Source organism: Notechis scutatus, chromosome 1 (assembly GCF_049901735.1).
Source record: "Notechis scutatus isolate UNSWTSFEM ecotype Mainland chromosome 1, rNotScu1.2, whole genome shotgun sequence".
In the NCBI taxonomy this organism is placed as follows: Eukaryota; Metazoa; Chordata; class Lepidosauria; order Squamata; family Elapidae; genus Notechis; species Notechis scutatus.
The window spans coordinates 333,634,308-333,648,726 of NC_142009.1; the positions used below are offsets into that span (position 1 = coordinate 333,634,308).

The 14,419-nt window shown below is 46.0% G+C and overlaps 1 protein-coding gene across 3 annotated transcripts in view; it reads left to right on the forward strand.

Annotated features, from left to right (window-relative positions):
• Window positions 1-14,076, forward strand: part of LOC113427683 (scaffold attachment factor B2-like) — a 54,216-nt gene extending 40,140 nt beyond the window's left edge. For 2 of the 3 annotated variants that reach the window (XM_087952771.1, XM_087952773.1), the window contains 6 exons: window positions 1,171-1,308; window positions 1,823-1,862; window positions 5,761-5,873; window positions 9,006-9,109; window positions 9,960-10,026; window positions 13,653-14,076. In XM_087952771.1, the coding sequence (XP_087808897.1) occupies window positions 1,171-1,308; window positions 1,823-1,862; window positions 5,761-5,873; window positions 9,006-9,109; window positions 9,960-10,026; window positions 13,653-13,779 (589 nt within the window). In that variant the 3' untranslated portion in view covers window positions 13,780-14,076. The remainder of the gene's footprint in view (window positions 1-1,170; window positions 1,309-1,822; window positions 1,863-5,760; window positions 5,874-9,005; window positions 9,110-9,959; window positions 10,027-13,652) is intronic. The other variant, XM_087952772.1, reaches the window with a different exon arrangement.
• Window positions 14,077-14,419: the final 343 nt, after the last annotated feature.

Below are 14,419 nucleotides of genomic sequence, written 5' to 3' on the forward strand. Positions count from 1 at the left end.
GGACCAGGGGTGGGGCTGCTGGGGGTTCGCAGGGGTTCAGGAGAGTCCCTAGCTAAGATTCTGTGCAGTTCGGAGAAGCCCCCAAATCCCGCTTCTGGCTGGCCCTCCCCACCCTCCCTCCTCCCCACCCTCCCTCCCAGGAGTCCCCGCACAGCCTGTTTTGGATGCAGGTAAATGCAGGGCGGGGGAGGCTCAGGGACGGCGAAAAATGGGGCTCCTGGAAGTTCGGGAAGGCCAGAAATGGGCCCGCTTTCCAGCTTCCAGAGAGCCTCCGGAACCCGGGGAGGCTGTTTTCGCTCTCCTGGAGGCTCGAGGAATGCCCCGGAGTCTCTCTCCCCCCACTGTGGTGCAGGAGGCCAACTAGGCCACGCCCACCATGGCCACGCCCACCCAGCAACCGGGCAGAGAACCTTTTGCTAAAAAATTTAACCCCCCCCTCTGGGAAAACCACACATAGAATATTGCATCCAGTTCTGGTCACCATGATACAAACAAGATGTTGAGACTCTGAGAAAGGTGAGAAGAGTAACAGAGACGATTAGGGGAGCGAAGGCTAAAACATAGGAAGAACGGTTGCAGGAATTAGGTATGTCTACTAATCTGAAAAGAAGAAACTAGGAGCGACATGATAGAAGTCTTCCAGTATCTGAGGGGCTGCCCCAAAGAAGAGGGAGTCAAGCTCTTCTCCAAAGCACCTCCAAAGTCAGGAGAAGAAGCAATGGTTGGACACTAATGAAGGAGAGAAGCAAATAAGGAGAAATTTCCTGACAATCAGGACAATTAATCAGTGGAATTGAGCTATCTCCAGAATTTGTGGGGTGCTCCATCCCTGGAAGGTTTTAAGGAGAGACTGGACAGCCTTTGGTCTGGAATGGCTTGAGCAGGGGGTTGGACTAGAAGACCTCCAAGGTCCCTTCCAACTCTGTTGCTCTGTATGAAAGCTGATTGGATGACTTTGAGCCAGTCCCTCTCTCTCGGCCCAACCCACTTCACCAGGAGTGTTGTGGAGAGAAAGGAAGGAGTATTACGTACGCTTGCTGTATTGAGTTACTTAAAAGGGCTAATAAAGACAACGCTAAGCTTCTAATAAGCATATAAATCTATATATAAATAAATGGCCGAAACGGTAACCGGAGCGCTGATAACTTTTTGAATCTGGACTCTTTGCAGGCGGGATGACGGCTACTGGCCGGAACCAAAGCGGATGGCCATGGATGACCGATACCATTCGGACTTCAGCCGTCAGGATCGCTTTCACAGCTTCGACCACAGAGATCGTAGCCGATACCATGACCACTTTGGGGACAGGTAGGTAGCTTCTACCTCAAAGCTCTCAAAACACAAAACAAACCAGGAACAAGTTTGCTAGCCTGGAGGCTCAACCCTGAAGCCTGAAGAGAATTGAAAATGACTGAGACATCCAAGAGCATCAACGTAGCCATACATTTATTAAACCCTCATCTCATCACGGTAATCCTGGCGCATGTATTGGGGAGGTGAAAATCACTAGGAGTGGTTCCAATTGGTGTTAACCATCATTCATCGACAAGGTAGAAAATAAAGGGCATCTGCACCTTTATAAAGATACCTATTTATATTTTTTTCTGCATGGGGTCAAGGCGGCTGGAATCGTCCAAAACCAGGGGTCTCCAACCTTAGCAATTTTAAGACTTGTGGACTTTCAACTCCCAGAATTCTGAGAGTTTAAGTCCACAAGCCTTAAAAGTTGCCAAGGTTGGAGGCCTCCGGCCTAAACTTCATAATTATTTTAATTTCTGATTCATATTCCTGCATGGTGGATAATTTCCTTTTCTCCTTCTAGGAGAGAAAGTTCAAGAATGGTGCCAGACCGAGATGGACAGGTATGTTTGGCTTTATCGGTAGTGTGAATTGTTAACTTTTAATTTTGTGTTGCTGAAAAACTGCCCAGTTGTTTATGAGAGTTTAGGACTCGCACTTTCTAAGGCAGTGATCCCCAACCTTTCTTATGCCGCGGCCCAGTATCCCCAACCTTTTTTATGGCGCGGCCCGGTACCGGCATTAGCTGGGCGCCGCCATCTTGTTTTGATGAAAAAGTGCTTCCGGTGAGCTTTCTACCCGGAAAAGCTCACCGAAAGCACTTTTTCATCAAAAAAAGATGGCGGCGCCCAGCAAACCAGCGGCCCGGTAGGACTTGTTCCACGGACCAGTACCGGTCCGCGGACCGGTGGTTGGGGACCCCTGTTCTAAGGGACACATCTGAAGCCCAAAGATGTGGACTACAGGAGCTCGCTCGAACTGTTGTCCATCATCCATCAAAGGAAGGGAAAGTAGAGGCCACACCCATCATTCCCAAGTTTACCTTTTTTGAACAAGCTAGTTTTACAGGCAGCCCTCGACTTACAACAGTTCATTTAGTGACCGTTTGAAGTTACAACCGCACAGAAAAAAAGAGACTTAACCGTTCTTCACACTTACGACCATTGCAGCCATCCCCATGGTCATGTGATTAAAATTCGGGTGCTTGGCAACCACTTATATATATTTATGATGGTTGCAGTGTCCAAGAGTCATATGATCCCCTTTTTGCAAACTTCTGACCAGCAAGCTTAACAGGGAAGCCAGATTCAGTTAACAACCGTGTGACTAACTTAACAACTGCGGCAATTTGCTTAACAATTGTGGCAAGAAAGATCATAAAATGGGGCAAAATTCAATTAAGTATCTTACTTAGCTATGGAAACATTGGGCTCCATTGTGTTTGTAAGTCGAGGACTACCTCTATTTAGTCTTTAGACGCCTGCTTCTGAGTTTATGCGGGCTGCTCTCCTGCATGGTCTTTTTTCACACCACGCCGACAGGAGAAATTAGTTAAGGACCATGTGTGCTCCTCATCCAAGTTAGGTTTGTTTACAGACATTGGCTTTCAGGATCGCAATTTATTCCGAACTCAGTAACTACAGAAGGTTTTTTTTTTTTAAATGTTTTTGGTAGAGGAGTTGGCTTCTGCGCTCAGCTTCATGGCCCACTGACAAGTTCCCCAAAGACATAGCTAGCATTTAGCAAAAGCATTTAAGTTGATATACACCCGCCCCATGGGACTTTACTGCACTCTCTGGGTGGTTCACAATGAAGAAGCATTATTTGCATATGGCCCCCTAACAATCCGGGTCCTCACTTTACCAACCTTGGAAGGATGGAAGGCTGAGTCAACCTTGGGATGGTCAGCATCAAACTTCTGGCAGTGGACAGAGACAGCCTGCAATACTGCATTCTCACCACTGCGCCACCCTGGTTCTTCTACTAAACTAATGATTGTAAATCAAGGACACACTCAGATGGATGGATATGGATATGGATAGATATGGATATAGATATAGATATGATAGATAGAAAGATAGATAGATAAAGATAGATGTACAGATAGAAAGATGGAGATAGATAAATAGATTTTATCTATCTATCTATCTAACTAACTATCTATCTATCTATCTATCTATCTATCTTTGGTTATTCGGGTTTTCTCCCGCGTAAAATTGGAAGTATCTAGGCGACGTTTCGATGAAGTCTCATTCATCATCTTCAGGCTTCATCATCCTCACTCCAAGAAGCACAAAGCTGAAGACACAAGCCTGAAGATGATGAATCAGACTTCGTCGAAACGTCGCCTAGATACTTCCAATTTTACGCGGGAGAAAACCCGAATAACCAAAGATCCACAAACAAATACCCGCGAAAACTTCAGAAAACAAATATATATCACACACCTCAACAGCCTACACCCCAAAATACAATTCACCAGAAGCTAACAATCAACTTCCCTTCCTAGATGTCTTAGTATACAAAAAATCCAATGGCTCCCTAGGACACACCATTTTACACGGGAGAAAACCCAAATAACCAAAGATCCACATACAAATACCCGCGACCCGTGAGGTATCAGGGGGAATCTGTTTGTGCCCAGGTGTTTGCCTGGGTAGTGGTGTGGAGATTTTTTTGTTTGTGAGTGCAGGCTTCCAAATGATTGACAGTCTGGTGGAATCATCTCTTCTATTCATGCTTTCAGGCCTTTTTTTCAATCTCTATGGCTTCTCTGATAATTATGTGGCTGGGGTTTTCTATAGTGGCTAGGGTTTTGGTACCATTGAAGTTGATGCTATGATCTGTGGCTTTCATGTGTTGGACTAGTGAGGAAGTATGTTCCAGCTTTTTTACTGTATTTTTCTGTTCATCCAGGCGGGTACTTATTCTTCTATTTATAATTCTATTTATAATTTATAATAGAAGAATAAGTACCCGCCTGGATGAACACAAAAGTGCAGTAAAAAAGCTGGAACACACTTCCTCACTAGCACTCACAAACAAAAAAATCTCCACACCACTAGCCAGGCAAACACCTGGGCACAAACAGATCCCCCCTGATACCTCCAGCTCAAACACACCCCAACCAGGCACCCAGATGAAACCTAGCTTCCTAACAAATGATAGCCGTCCACTTACTCGGAGCCAAGCTACACTAAAAGCCTCCAATACAGAAACACAATGTTGCCAGCCAATCAAGACACAAAAAAAGCCACAAAACAGACAGAAGATATTAGAAACACCAATCAAGCAGAACACAGAAAACTCCAAGACCAATAAACACAGACCCAGACTCCCAACCAATCAGGATGAAGAAAAAACCATTCTGGCACAGCAGTAGGCTAGCCCCAAATTTAAAACTGAAACAACTGTAAAAGTCTGACTTACAGACGAACACAATACAGAAGCCTGATGATGGCAGATGAGATTCTGCCGAAACGTTGCTACAGCTTTAAAAGCTCAATTACAATGACGTGGGAAAATACCCGAACAAAGCTGAATACCATACATGTAAGTACCCGCAAAAACTTAAGAATATATATATATATATATATAGAGAGAGAGTATTCAGCTTTGTTCGGGTATTTTCCCACGTCATTATAGTTGTGCTTTTAAAGTTGTAGCAACGTTTCGGCAGAATCTCATCTGCCATCATCATCATCTATCTATCTATCTATAGTTAGATAAGAGAAGAGGGATAAGAGATAGATATAGAAATAGAGAAGAGAGAGAAGAGAAGAGAGATGGATGGATAGAGAGATAGGAGATAGATTAGATAGATAAGTAGACATAAATATAGACAGAAAGAGAGGAGAGAGAGATAAGAGAAATGAGAGAGAGATGGATGGATAGATAGAAAGATAGAGATAGGTAAGAGGGAGGAGAGATAAGATAAAGATAAGATAGGCAGACAGATCGATACCAACTACATCACTATTACTAGTGCCAGATGCAGCCATGCCAAGTGAGAGCAACCTCCGGAAGAAGGAATAGCAGAAACTGGTGAAGTATTGGGGCCTGAAGGAGGAACTGGGGATGATGTGGAAAGAAAAGGCCAAAGTGTCCCCAGTGGTGGAAGAAACTAATAATATTAATCATAATTATAATACATTAGCAATAGAACCTAGACTTTATATACCACTTAACAGTACTTTTACAGCCCTCTCTATAAACAGTTTACAGAATCAGCCTCTTGCCCCCAACAATCTGGGTCCTCATTTTACCCACCTTGGAAGGACGGAAGGCTGAGTCAACCTTGAGCCCCATCAGGGCCGAACTCCGGGCTGTGGGCAGAGTCTGCAATGCTGCCTTCTAACCCCTGCTTCCCCCTTACACCTTAAAACAGAGCTGTCCTTTTAAGACGGGAACATTTAGCGTTGAGAAGCTTGGTAACCTGATGTTGTGGCCTCTCTCTTTCAGCACTATCCCGACGAGAGGCACGCCCCCCACGATCGCCATTCCCGGGATGGCTGGGCGGGTTACGGGTCAGAGCGGAGGCTGACCAGAGGCCGAGGTTTACCTCCTCAATCCCGGTGAGTTGATTTAAAGAGGAAGGAGGTGCCTTTCATCCATGTTTTCTGGAGAAAGAAAGAAAAAGAAAGGGGTACACGCATACAGGAAATCCTCGACTTACGACCACACAATGGAGTTCAGGAGTCCTGTTGGCTATGTCGCATATGACATTTTATAAAATGACTTTATGACCTTTCTTGCCACCATTTATTAAGTGAATCCCTGCGGTTATTATGTTAGTGACGCGGTCGTTAAGTGAATCTGTCTCCCCGCCCCTTGACTTCGCTCATCAGAAGGTTGCCAAAGGGGCTCACGCAATTGTCATAACTACGAGTCAGATGCCCAGCGTCTGAATTTTGATCATGTGACCATGGGGGATGCTGCGTCCCATCGTTAAGTGTGAAAAAAAAAGCAATGCGTCACTTTTTTTCGGTGCCGTTGTGACTTCAGACGGTCACTAAACGAACCATTGTAAGTGGAGGACTACCTGTTTATGCCAACCTGGGCTTTGGCTGCCTGGATACGGTGTGCTGGGGATGGAGACTGAACCATTGAGGAGAGATAACCGTTGACTTGACTATTCCAGAGCTGGTGTAGCCAGCCAGAAGATCAATTCCTTGTGAATTCAAATATTAGGAATCAGGGCAGCATAGAATAGAAGAACAGAGTTGGAAGGGACCCTGGAGGTCTTCTAGTCCAGCCCCCTGCTCAGGCAGGAGACCCTATACCACTTCAGACAAATGGTTATACAATCCCTTCTTAAAAACTCCCAGTGTTGGAGCATTTAAAACTTCTGGAGGCAAATTGTTCCACGGAGTAATAATTCCTCTTGTCAGGAAATTTCTCCTTAGTTCCAGGTTGCTTCTGTTCTTGATTAGTTTCCATCCTTTGCTTCTTAACAGAATAATAGAACAACAGAGTTGGAAGGGACCTTGGAGGTCGCCTAGTCCAAGCAGGAGACCCTATGCTATTCCAGACAAATAGTTGTCCAATCTCTTCTTAAAAACTTCCAATGTTGGAGCATTCACAACTTCTGGAGGCAAGCTATTCCACTGGTTAATTGTTCTCACTGTCAGGAAATTCCTCCTTAGTTCTAGGTTGCTTCTCTTCCTGATTAGTTTTCCATCCTTATTGCTTCTTGTCCTGCTTTCTGGTGCTTTGGAGAATAGTTTGTCTCCCTCTTCTTTGGGGCAGCCCCTCAAATATTGGAAGGCTGCTATCATGTCCTCCCTGGTCCTTCTCTTCATCAAACCCAGTTCCAGCAAACGTTTTTTAAAAGTATATTTTAGCCTCCAGGAAGGAAGACGGCCAGAAGTTAGAGAACCTGTCTATATCTGGTGTTCACAGAACCATCTGTCACTGAATGTCCATAAAACCAAAGAACTGATTATGGACTTCAGGAAACATGGACAGGACCACGCCCCACTCATCATCAACGGAGAACGAGTGGAAATCGTCCCTACGATCAGATTCCTTGGCGTCCATATTTCAGCTGGTATCTCCTGGTCCCCTAACCCCAAGGCCATAGTGAAGAAGGCTCAGCAGCGGCTGCACTTCCCGCGGGTTCTCAGGAAGAACAATCTGGATAAGAAGCTGTTGCTGGCTTTCTATAAAGCCTCTATGGAGAGCACTCTTGACATATTGTCTGGGTGTGTGGTACGCAGGCTCCACAGCTGAGGACAGGAAAACTGTGCAGAGGGTGATAAACACAACTCAAAAGATCACTGGTTGCCCTCTGCCCTCCCTGGAAGACTTAGCCAGGTCCCGCTGCCAAAGCAGAATCAAGGCCATCATAGAAGACCCCTCACACCCTGGCAATGATCTTTTTGACCTGCTGCCGTCTGGGCGGCGTTTTAGGTCAATAAAATCCCACACCACTAGACTGACCAATAGTTTCTTTCCCTGGGCCCTCCGAACCGCAAATAAACCCAAAGTCACTACCTCGTTAAGATGTGGAAAGATGTGAAATCTCAATGCCCCATTCAGATGTATAATAACATATTACAGGACAACCCATCTCTTGTGTATTCTACTCGGCTAAGCGTTACAGTCAGTGTTGGATGTATATTTGGTGTATATTCGTAGATATTGCGCTCTCAAATTGCAAATGGAGACGTGGCTACTCTGTCTTTCTTGTCTTCGTTTTTAAGTGCTGTGGTTTTATTGTATTGCGAACAGTTGCTGGGGGGCATCCACCGTTTCGTTGTGCTTGTACAATGACAATAAAGTTCTTTCAAACTTCTAATCCTCAGCATGGTTGGTGCTGAAGGATCTGCACCCTCCCCTGTAACCCTCTCCATTAGAGGGGAGTCCTCAGGAGTCCTCGACTTACGACCCCAGAGGAGCCTCAGATTTCCATTCCTAAGCAAGACGGTTATTAAGTCGGTATTTTATGACCTTAACACAGGTGTTAAGTCAATCAGGGCCCTGGTTAACATTAATAACACGGCTGGTCAGCGTTGTAAATCGAGGACCGCCTGTAAATAAATCCCAATCTCTTTTAAAAGGGCCCCTACTGTACCGATGGAGATGTTCCACTAGGGGGCAATATTTGTTTTTTGTTTTTTAAAAGCCAGACTTGAATCACATTTTCCTAGATTTTTTTTATGTATCTATGCATGTTATGTATGTTGATCCATAATGTAAACCTCTGACAGTAATGATAATTTAAACAGGTATTTGCCATAAACTCGAACCTATGAAATGAAATTGTAGCTTAGTGCACTGTGTGAAGTTAGGTTACATGCGGTGAAGTTGCCCAGTTGGTTATATTGATGGGGAAACAAATCTCTATCTCTATCTCCCTCCCTCTCTCCCTTCCTCCCCCTCTCTCTCCTTCCTTCTCTCTCTCCCTCCCTCTCTCTTTACCTATCATCTCTCCCACCCTCTCTCCTCCCCATCTCCTCTCCCTATCATCTCTCCCTCCCACCCCCCCCTCCCTCCTCCCTATCTATCTCCCTCTCCCACCCTCCCTATCTATCTCCCCCCCCCATTTTCTATATCTGCTCACCTCAAAATGACTCGGGGCGACTTACACATCAAAAAACATGCTACAATTAAAGCAGTAAAAACATTTTTGAAAACACCGAGAGATTTGAAAAAACAGCTAGGTTTTTTTTTTCTCTTCCCCCCCTCTCCCTCCCTGCCCTCAGAGAAGGGAGACACTGGGGAGATCACAGCCGGAAGCTGGAGGGGCATCAAGATCGCTCCTGGACAGGGAGTGCAGACAGAGAGATGGACCATGATCGATGGCAAGGTAAAACCCTGGCTTTCTTCCTAGACGGACTTGGACAAGGTTTGATTCGGCGGTGGCCCCTTTCCCTGCCTGAGACGAAAGGATCTGGCCTATTCTTGAAAAGGCAGCTCCTGTACTGATAGAAGAGAACATCTGCAGCTCAGGGTTGTGCACGCCAAGCTTGTGTGGTTTGGCTGCACCCTTGGTAACATCAGCAGCGCTAAATGAGAACATGGGGTTTGGTCTATAACCGTCTAATCAAGGAACCGCCAAGAATACTCCCACCAACACTGACAGGGCAAGTCACTTGTGTATAAACTGAGAGCAAACCCCTCTCCCTTCTAGTTGGCTAATGGCTGCAAGAAAACAACCAAGCTCAGACAGCAACCAACAGTCCAACCTCACATTCCTCCCTTCCCCACCTCCTCCTCCTCCCCTCTTCCTCTCCACCAATCCCATTCTCTAGTAGCACTGATGATGTTACCTAGTTGGGTCATGAAAGGTCTGCAAAAAAAAACAACCAAGCTCAGAGAACACCAAGGACCCCACAGTCTTCCTCCTCCTCCTCCTCCTCCTCTCCACAAACCCCACTCTCTTCTAGCACTGAGTCATGAAGTGTCTCCCAGGAAAACCCCAACCTCAGAGTCCCTGAAGGACCCCATAGCAGCCTCTTTGTGTTCTCAAGAGGCCAAGCTGGGTCTTTGGGTCAGGCATAACTGGTGGAGCCCCATGGGTTTTGGGGTCCACAGAAATACCCTCCGCACGTGTCACAGCTTTTAAAAACCCTTGCAAGTTGTGTTCCTCAATAACGATGGGCGGATGCATTCGCTACAGTAAACTCCTATTCCTTGCTCTTATTTCGGCTTGTTAGGCGGAGAGCGGAATGTTCCTAGCCAGGCCGGGCCCAGCCACGTAATGAACAGAGGAGAAATACCAGGGTGAGTATCAATAAAAGATTCCTTTATTTCTATTCCTGTCTCCCTATTTTTATCTCACATCCTGTTCCCCCAAGAAGCCTGCTTGAAGAAAGTTCATTTCTGCATGCAGCCAGAAAAAGGTTGATTTTCCCCCCCCCCCATACAAAAGTACAACCAAGATGTGCCCCACCCCTCATATGTTTTGTGCTAAAGCAGGGGTCTCCAACCTTGGCAACTTTTAAGACTTGTGGACTTCAACTCCCAGAATTCCTGAGCTAACATGACTGGAGGAGGAATATTAGGGTGCTGGAGGTAGGGTGCTAAAGTAATATTAGGGTGCTGGAGGTGGTCCTCAACTTACTATTCCCTTAGCGACTTTCTGAAGTTGCAACGGCACTTGAAAAAAAGGGGGGGTGTCCATTGTGTCCATTTCCCACACTTAATGCCCGTTGCAGCATCCTCACGATCACGGGATCAAAATTCGGACGCTCGGCAACTGGTTAATTTTTTAATGACAGTCGCAGTGGCCTGGTGTGTGTGTGTGTGTGTGTGTGTGTGTGTGTGTGTGTGTGTGTGTGTGTGTGTGTGTGTGATGTGATCCCCTTTTGCAACCTTCTGACAAGCCAAATCAATGGGCAAGCCGGATTCCCTTAACCGCCTGACTAACTTTAACAACCGCAGGGATTTTACCCTTAACAACGGTGGCAAGGAAGGTCGTAAAACGGGCTGAACTCTTGCTTAGCAGTGGAAATGTTGGGCTCGATTGTGGTCGTAGGTCGAGGACTACCTGTATGGGAAAATTATGGGGGTGCTTAGTGGCCTTGCCCTAAAGACCTTCAGGGTCACTCTTAACCTCGCTGGGTTTCTCCAAGTGCAAACTAGGTTGCTCATGAATGATGATTTATCTGATGGGGTAATACCGTTCTTCATATGTTTTAGCCTCCAGTAAAGTCTGCTTGAGCAGTGGGTTGGGCTAGAAGACCTCCAAGGTCCCTTCCAACTCTGTGATTCTGTTATGATAGGGCACATTGAATATTAATATTTCCTATCTGGGGGTGGAAACATTGTTCCGTTCTCAAGTTGCCCATCATTTAACTCTGATGGCCTGGCTTTCATTTACACTGGTATGGTTTATTTTAGTATATACCAAACAGGCCAAAAATGCTGTCATTTTTTTTTTTAACTGGAAAGAGAAGGGCGATGGTTAATCCAGAATTTTGGAGGAAAAGGATCCAGGCTGAGAGAAAAGCACCTTTTAAGTGGGACAGATTTCGGAATAGTATGTTTTTGGGGATGCAAGTTTGCTTAGGAAATACATCGTTTTAAAATCGTCCTGAAATGTGCTATTAAATCGTCTCATTCTCATTGCAACTTGAAATTACTTTTTAAATGCTTTGTAGTTTTACTCTCAGCAAATGGGCCCATCCAGCTGCCTGTCTCGGGCACAAATTGGCTCCCTGATGTGCTCCAAATGTTTTGAAGTTAGCTTAGGGATGTGCAGTCTGGGATGTTGCAAAAATACTTCATTCCAGCGAGAGAAGATTTCTAACCCTGGGCGCTAACTAACGTGAAATTCAATAGTGAAAAAAGTGAGGTTCTACATTTAGGCAAGAAAAATGCACAGGCGTAGGATAGGTGGTACCTCACTCAATAGTAGTAACTGTGAGAGGGATCTCGGAGTCGTAGTGGATAATCACTTCAATAGGAGCCAGCCGTGTGCTGCAGCCGCCAAAAAAGCCAACACAGTTCCAGGCTGCATAAACAGAGAGAATCAAGATCACCTGAAGTGTTAATACCACTTTATAAGGCCTTGAAGGTAAGGCCACACTTGGAATACTGCAGCCAGTTTTGGTCGCCACGATGTAAAAAAATATGTTGAGACTCTAGAAAAAGTACAGAGAAGAGCAACAAAGAGGATTAGGGGCCTGGAGGCTAAAACATATAAAGAATGGTTGCTGGGTAGATCTAGTCTAGACCAGAACTCATCACCTAATGGTCACCCAGCCAATTTCCTTATCTAAGGCAGAACTAGAACTCACCGTCTCCTGTTGATTGGCCCAAAGTCACCCTGCTTGTTTCCATGCTAAGGCAGGACTAGAACTCACAGTCTCCTGATGATTGACTAAGAGTCACTCCGCTTCTAGTCCCTAAGGTGGGACTAGAACCGTGATGGCAAACCTATGCCGCATGTGCCGAAAGTGGCATGCAGTCATCTCTCCGGGCACTCTAGCCGTAACCCACTGATCTTCCAGGTTATGGCACACGCACGCGGGCCGGCTACCTGGTCTTCTGGCTTCTAACGTGCATGTGTGCATGGAGGCAGCATGCGTGCACCGAGAGCTGCTCTTCCGGTTTCTGACGTGTGCGCGTGCACACACGCATTTCGGCGCTTGGTGCCTTTTGGATGTGCACGTGCTCCTGTTTCGGCACTCGGTGCCGAAAAGGTTCACCACCACTGGACTAGAACTCCCCACCTGCAGGTTTCTAGTCTGGTCCTTTCACTGCTAGACCGACCTGTCAATTCATCCTCATCTAAAGCAGGGGCCTTCAAACTTGGCAGCTTTAAGACTTGTGGACTTCAACTCCCAGAATTCCTCCTCCAGTCATGCTAGCTCAGGAATTCTGGGAGTTGAAGTCCACAAGTCTTAAAATGGCCGACATTGAAGACCCTATGCTAGACCAGGGGTGTTCAAACTTGGCAGCTTTAAGACTTGTGGACTTCAACTCCCAGAATTCCTCCTCCAGTCATGCTAGCTCAGGAATTCTGGGAGTTGAAGTCCACAAGTCTTAAATTGGCCAACGTTGAAGACCCTATGCTAGACCAGGGGTGTTCACACTTGGCAGCTTTAAGACTTGTGGACTTCAACTCCCAGAATTCCTCCTCCAGTCATGCTAGTTCAGGAATTCTGGGAGTTGAAGTCCACAAGTCTTAAAATGGCTGACGTTGAAGACCCTATGCTAGACCAGGGGTGTTCACACTTGGCAGCTTTAAGACTTGTGGACTTCAACTCCCAGAATTCCTCCTCCAGTCATGTTAGCTCAGGAATTCTGGGAGTTGAAGTCCACAAGTCTTAAAATGGCGACGTTGAAGACCCTATGCTAGACCAGGGTGTTCAACTGTTAGATTGAAACTCCCAGAATTCCTCCTCCAGTCATGCTAGCTCAGGAATTCTGGGAGTTGAAGTCCACAAGTCTTAAAATGGCCGACGTTGAAGACCCTATGCTAGACCAGGGTGTTCAAACTTGGCAGCTTTAAGACTTGTGGACTTCAATTCCCAGAATTCCTCCTCCAGTCATGCCAGCTCAGGAATTCTGGGAGTTGAAGTCCACAAGTCTTAAAGCTGCCAAGTTTGAAGACCCTTGGTCTAAAGCAGTGGTAGTCAACCTGGTCCCTACCGCCCACTAGTGGGCGTTCCAGCTTTCATGGTGTGGGCGGTAGCGGTTTTGTCCCCTACTTTATAAATCACCATTACTGTGGAACCGGTGGGCGGTTAGAGAAGACTTTATGACTAACAGAGATACAAAAGTGGGCAGTAGGGTATAAAAAAAGGTTGACTACCCCTAAAGGTCTAAAGGAAAGCGAGAGAGAGACTTCAGAACTAAAGCAGTTGTTCTTTTTTCTTCTTTCTTTTTTTTTGTCCACACAGGCGTGGAGAATTTGTACAAGGCGGATCGCAGAACCCAGTTGCGCAGGCACCCAGCATGCCAGGCGGTTTTGCAAGCCAGGATAGAACAACCTCGCCGGGCGACCCACGTTTCGCTCGCCGTTATTGAAGATTTTGTTTTTCTCCTTTTCCGTCACAACGCTGTGGCCCACGCTGTGGAATTTTGCTCCCCTGGTTATACGGCCTTTGAACTGTTGTTGCTGAAACAGAATTCCCACCACAGTAGCTTGCAGATGTTGTGAACTTAACCGTGGTTTTTTTTTCTTCCTTTGGGTGTGTGTGTGTGTATGTTTGTGTGTGTGTATGTTTCCTCCCCGGCTCTGGGTATGTTCATACCGGGATACCACTCAGTTGTTTCGCAGGAAACATTCCATTTTTCCACAAATAATAAATCTTACTGTATTGAGCTGATGGGAAAAATCTTTGGGGCAGCCGATCAACGATGATCTGGAAAGTTTTCCGCGAAGGACAGGTAAATACAGGAAGTCCTTGACTTACAACCACAATTGAGCTGAACATTTCTGTCACTACACAAGATAGTTGTTAAGCGAGTATTGCCCCGTTTTATGGTCTTTCTTTCCACCATTGTTAAGGGAATCACAGCTGTTAAAATTAGTCCCATGGTTGTTAAGTGGATCTGGTGTCCCCCATTGACTTGGTTTGACAGAAGGTCACAAAAGGGGACTCTTCAACCCGTCATAAATATAAACCAGTTGCTAAGCATCTGAATTATGACCACACAGCCGTAG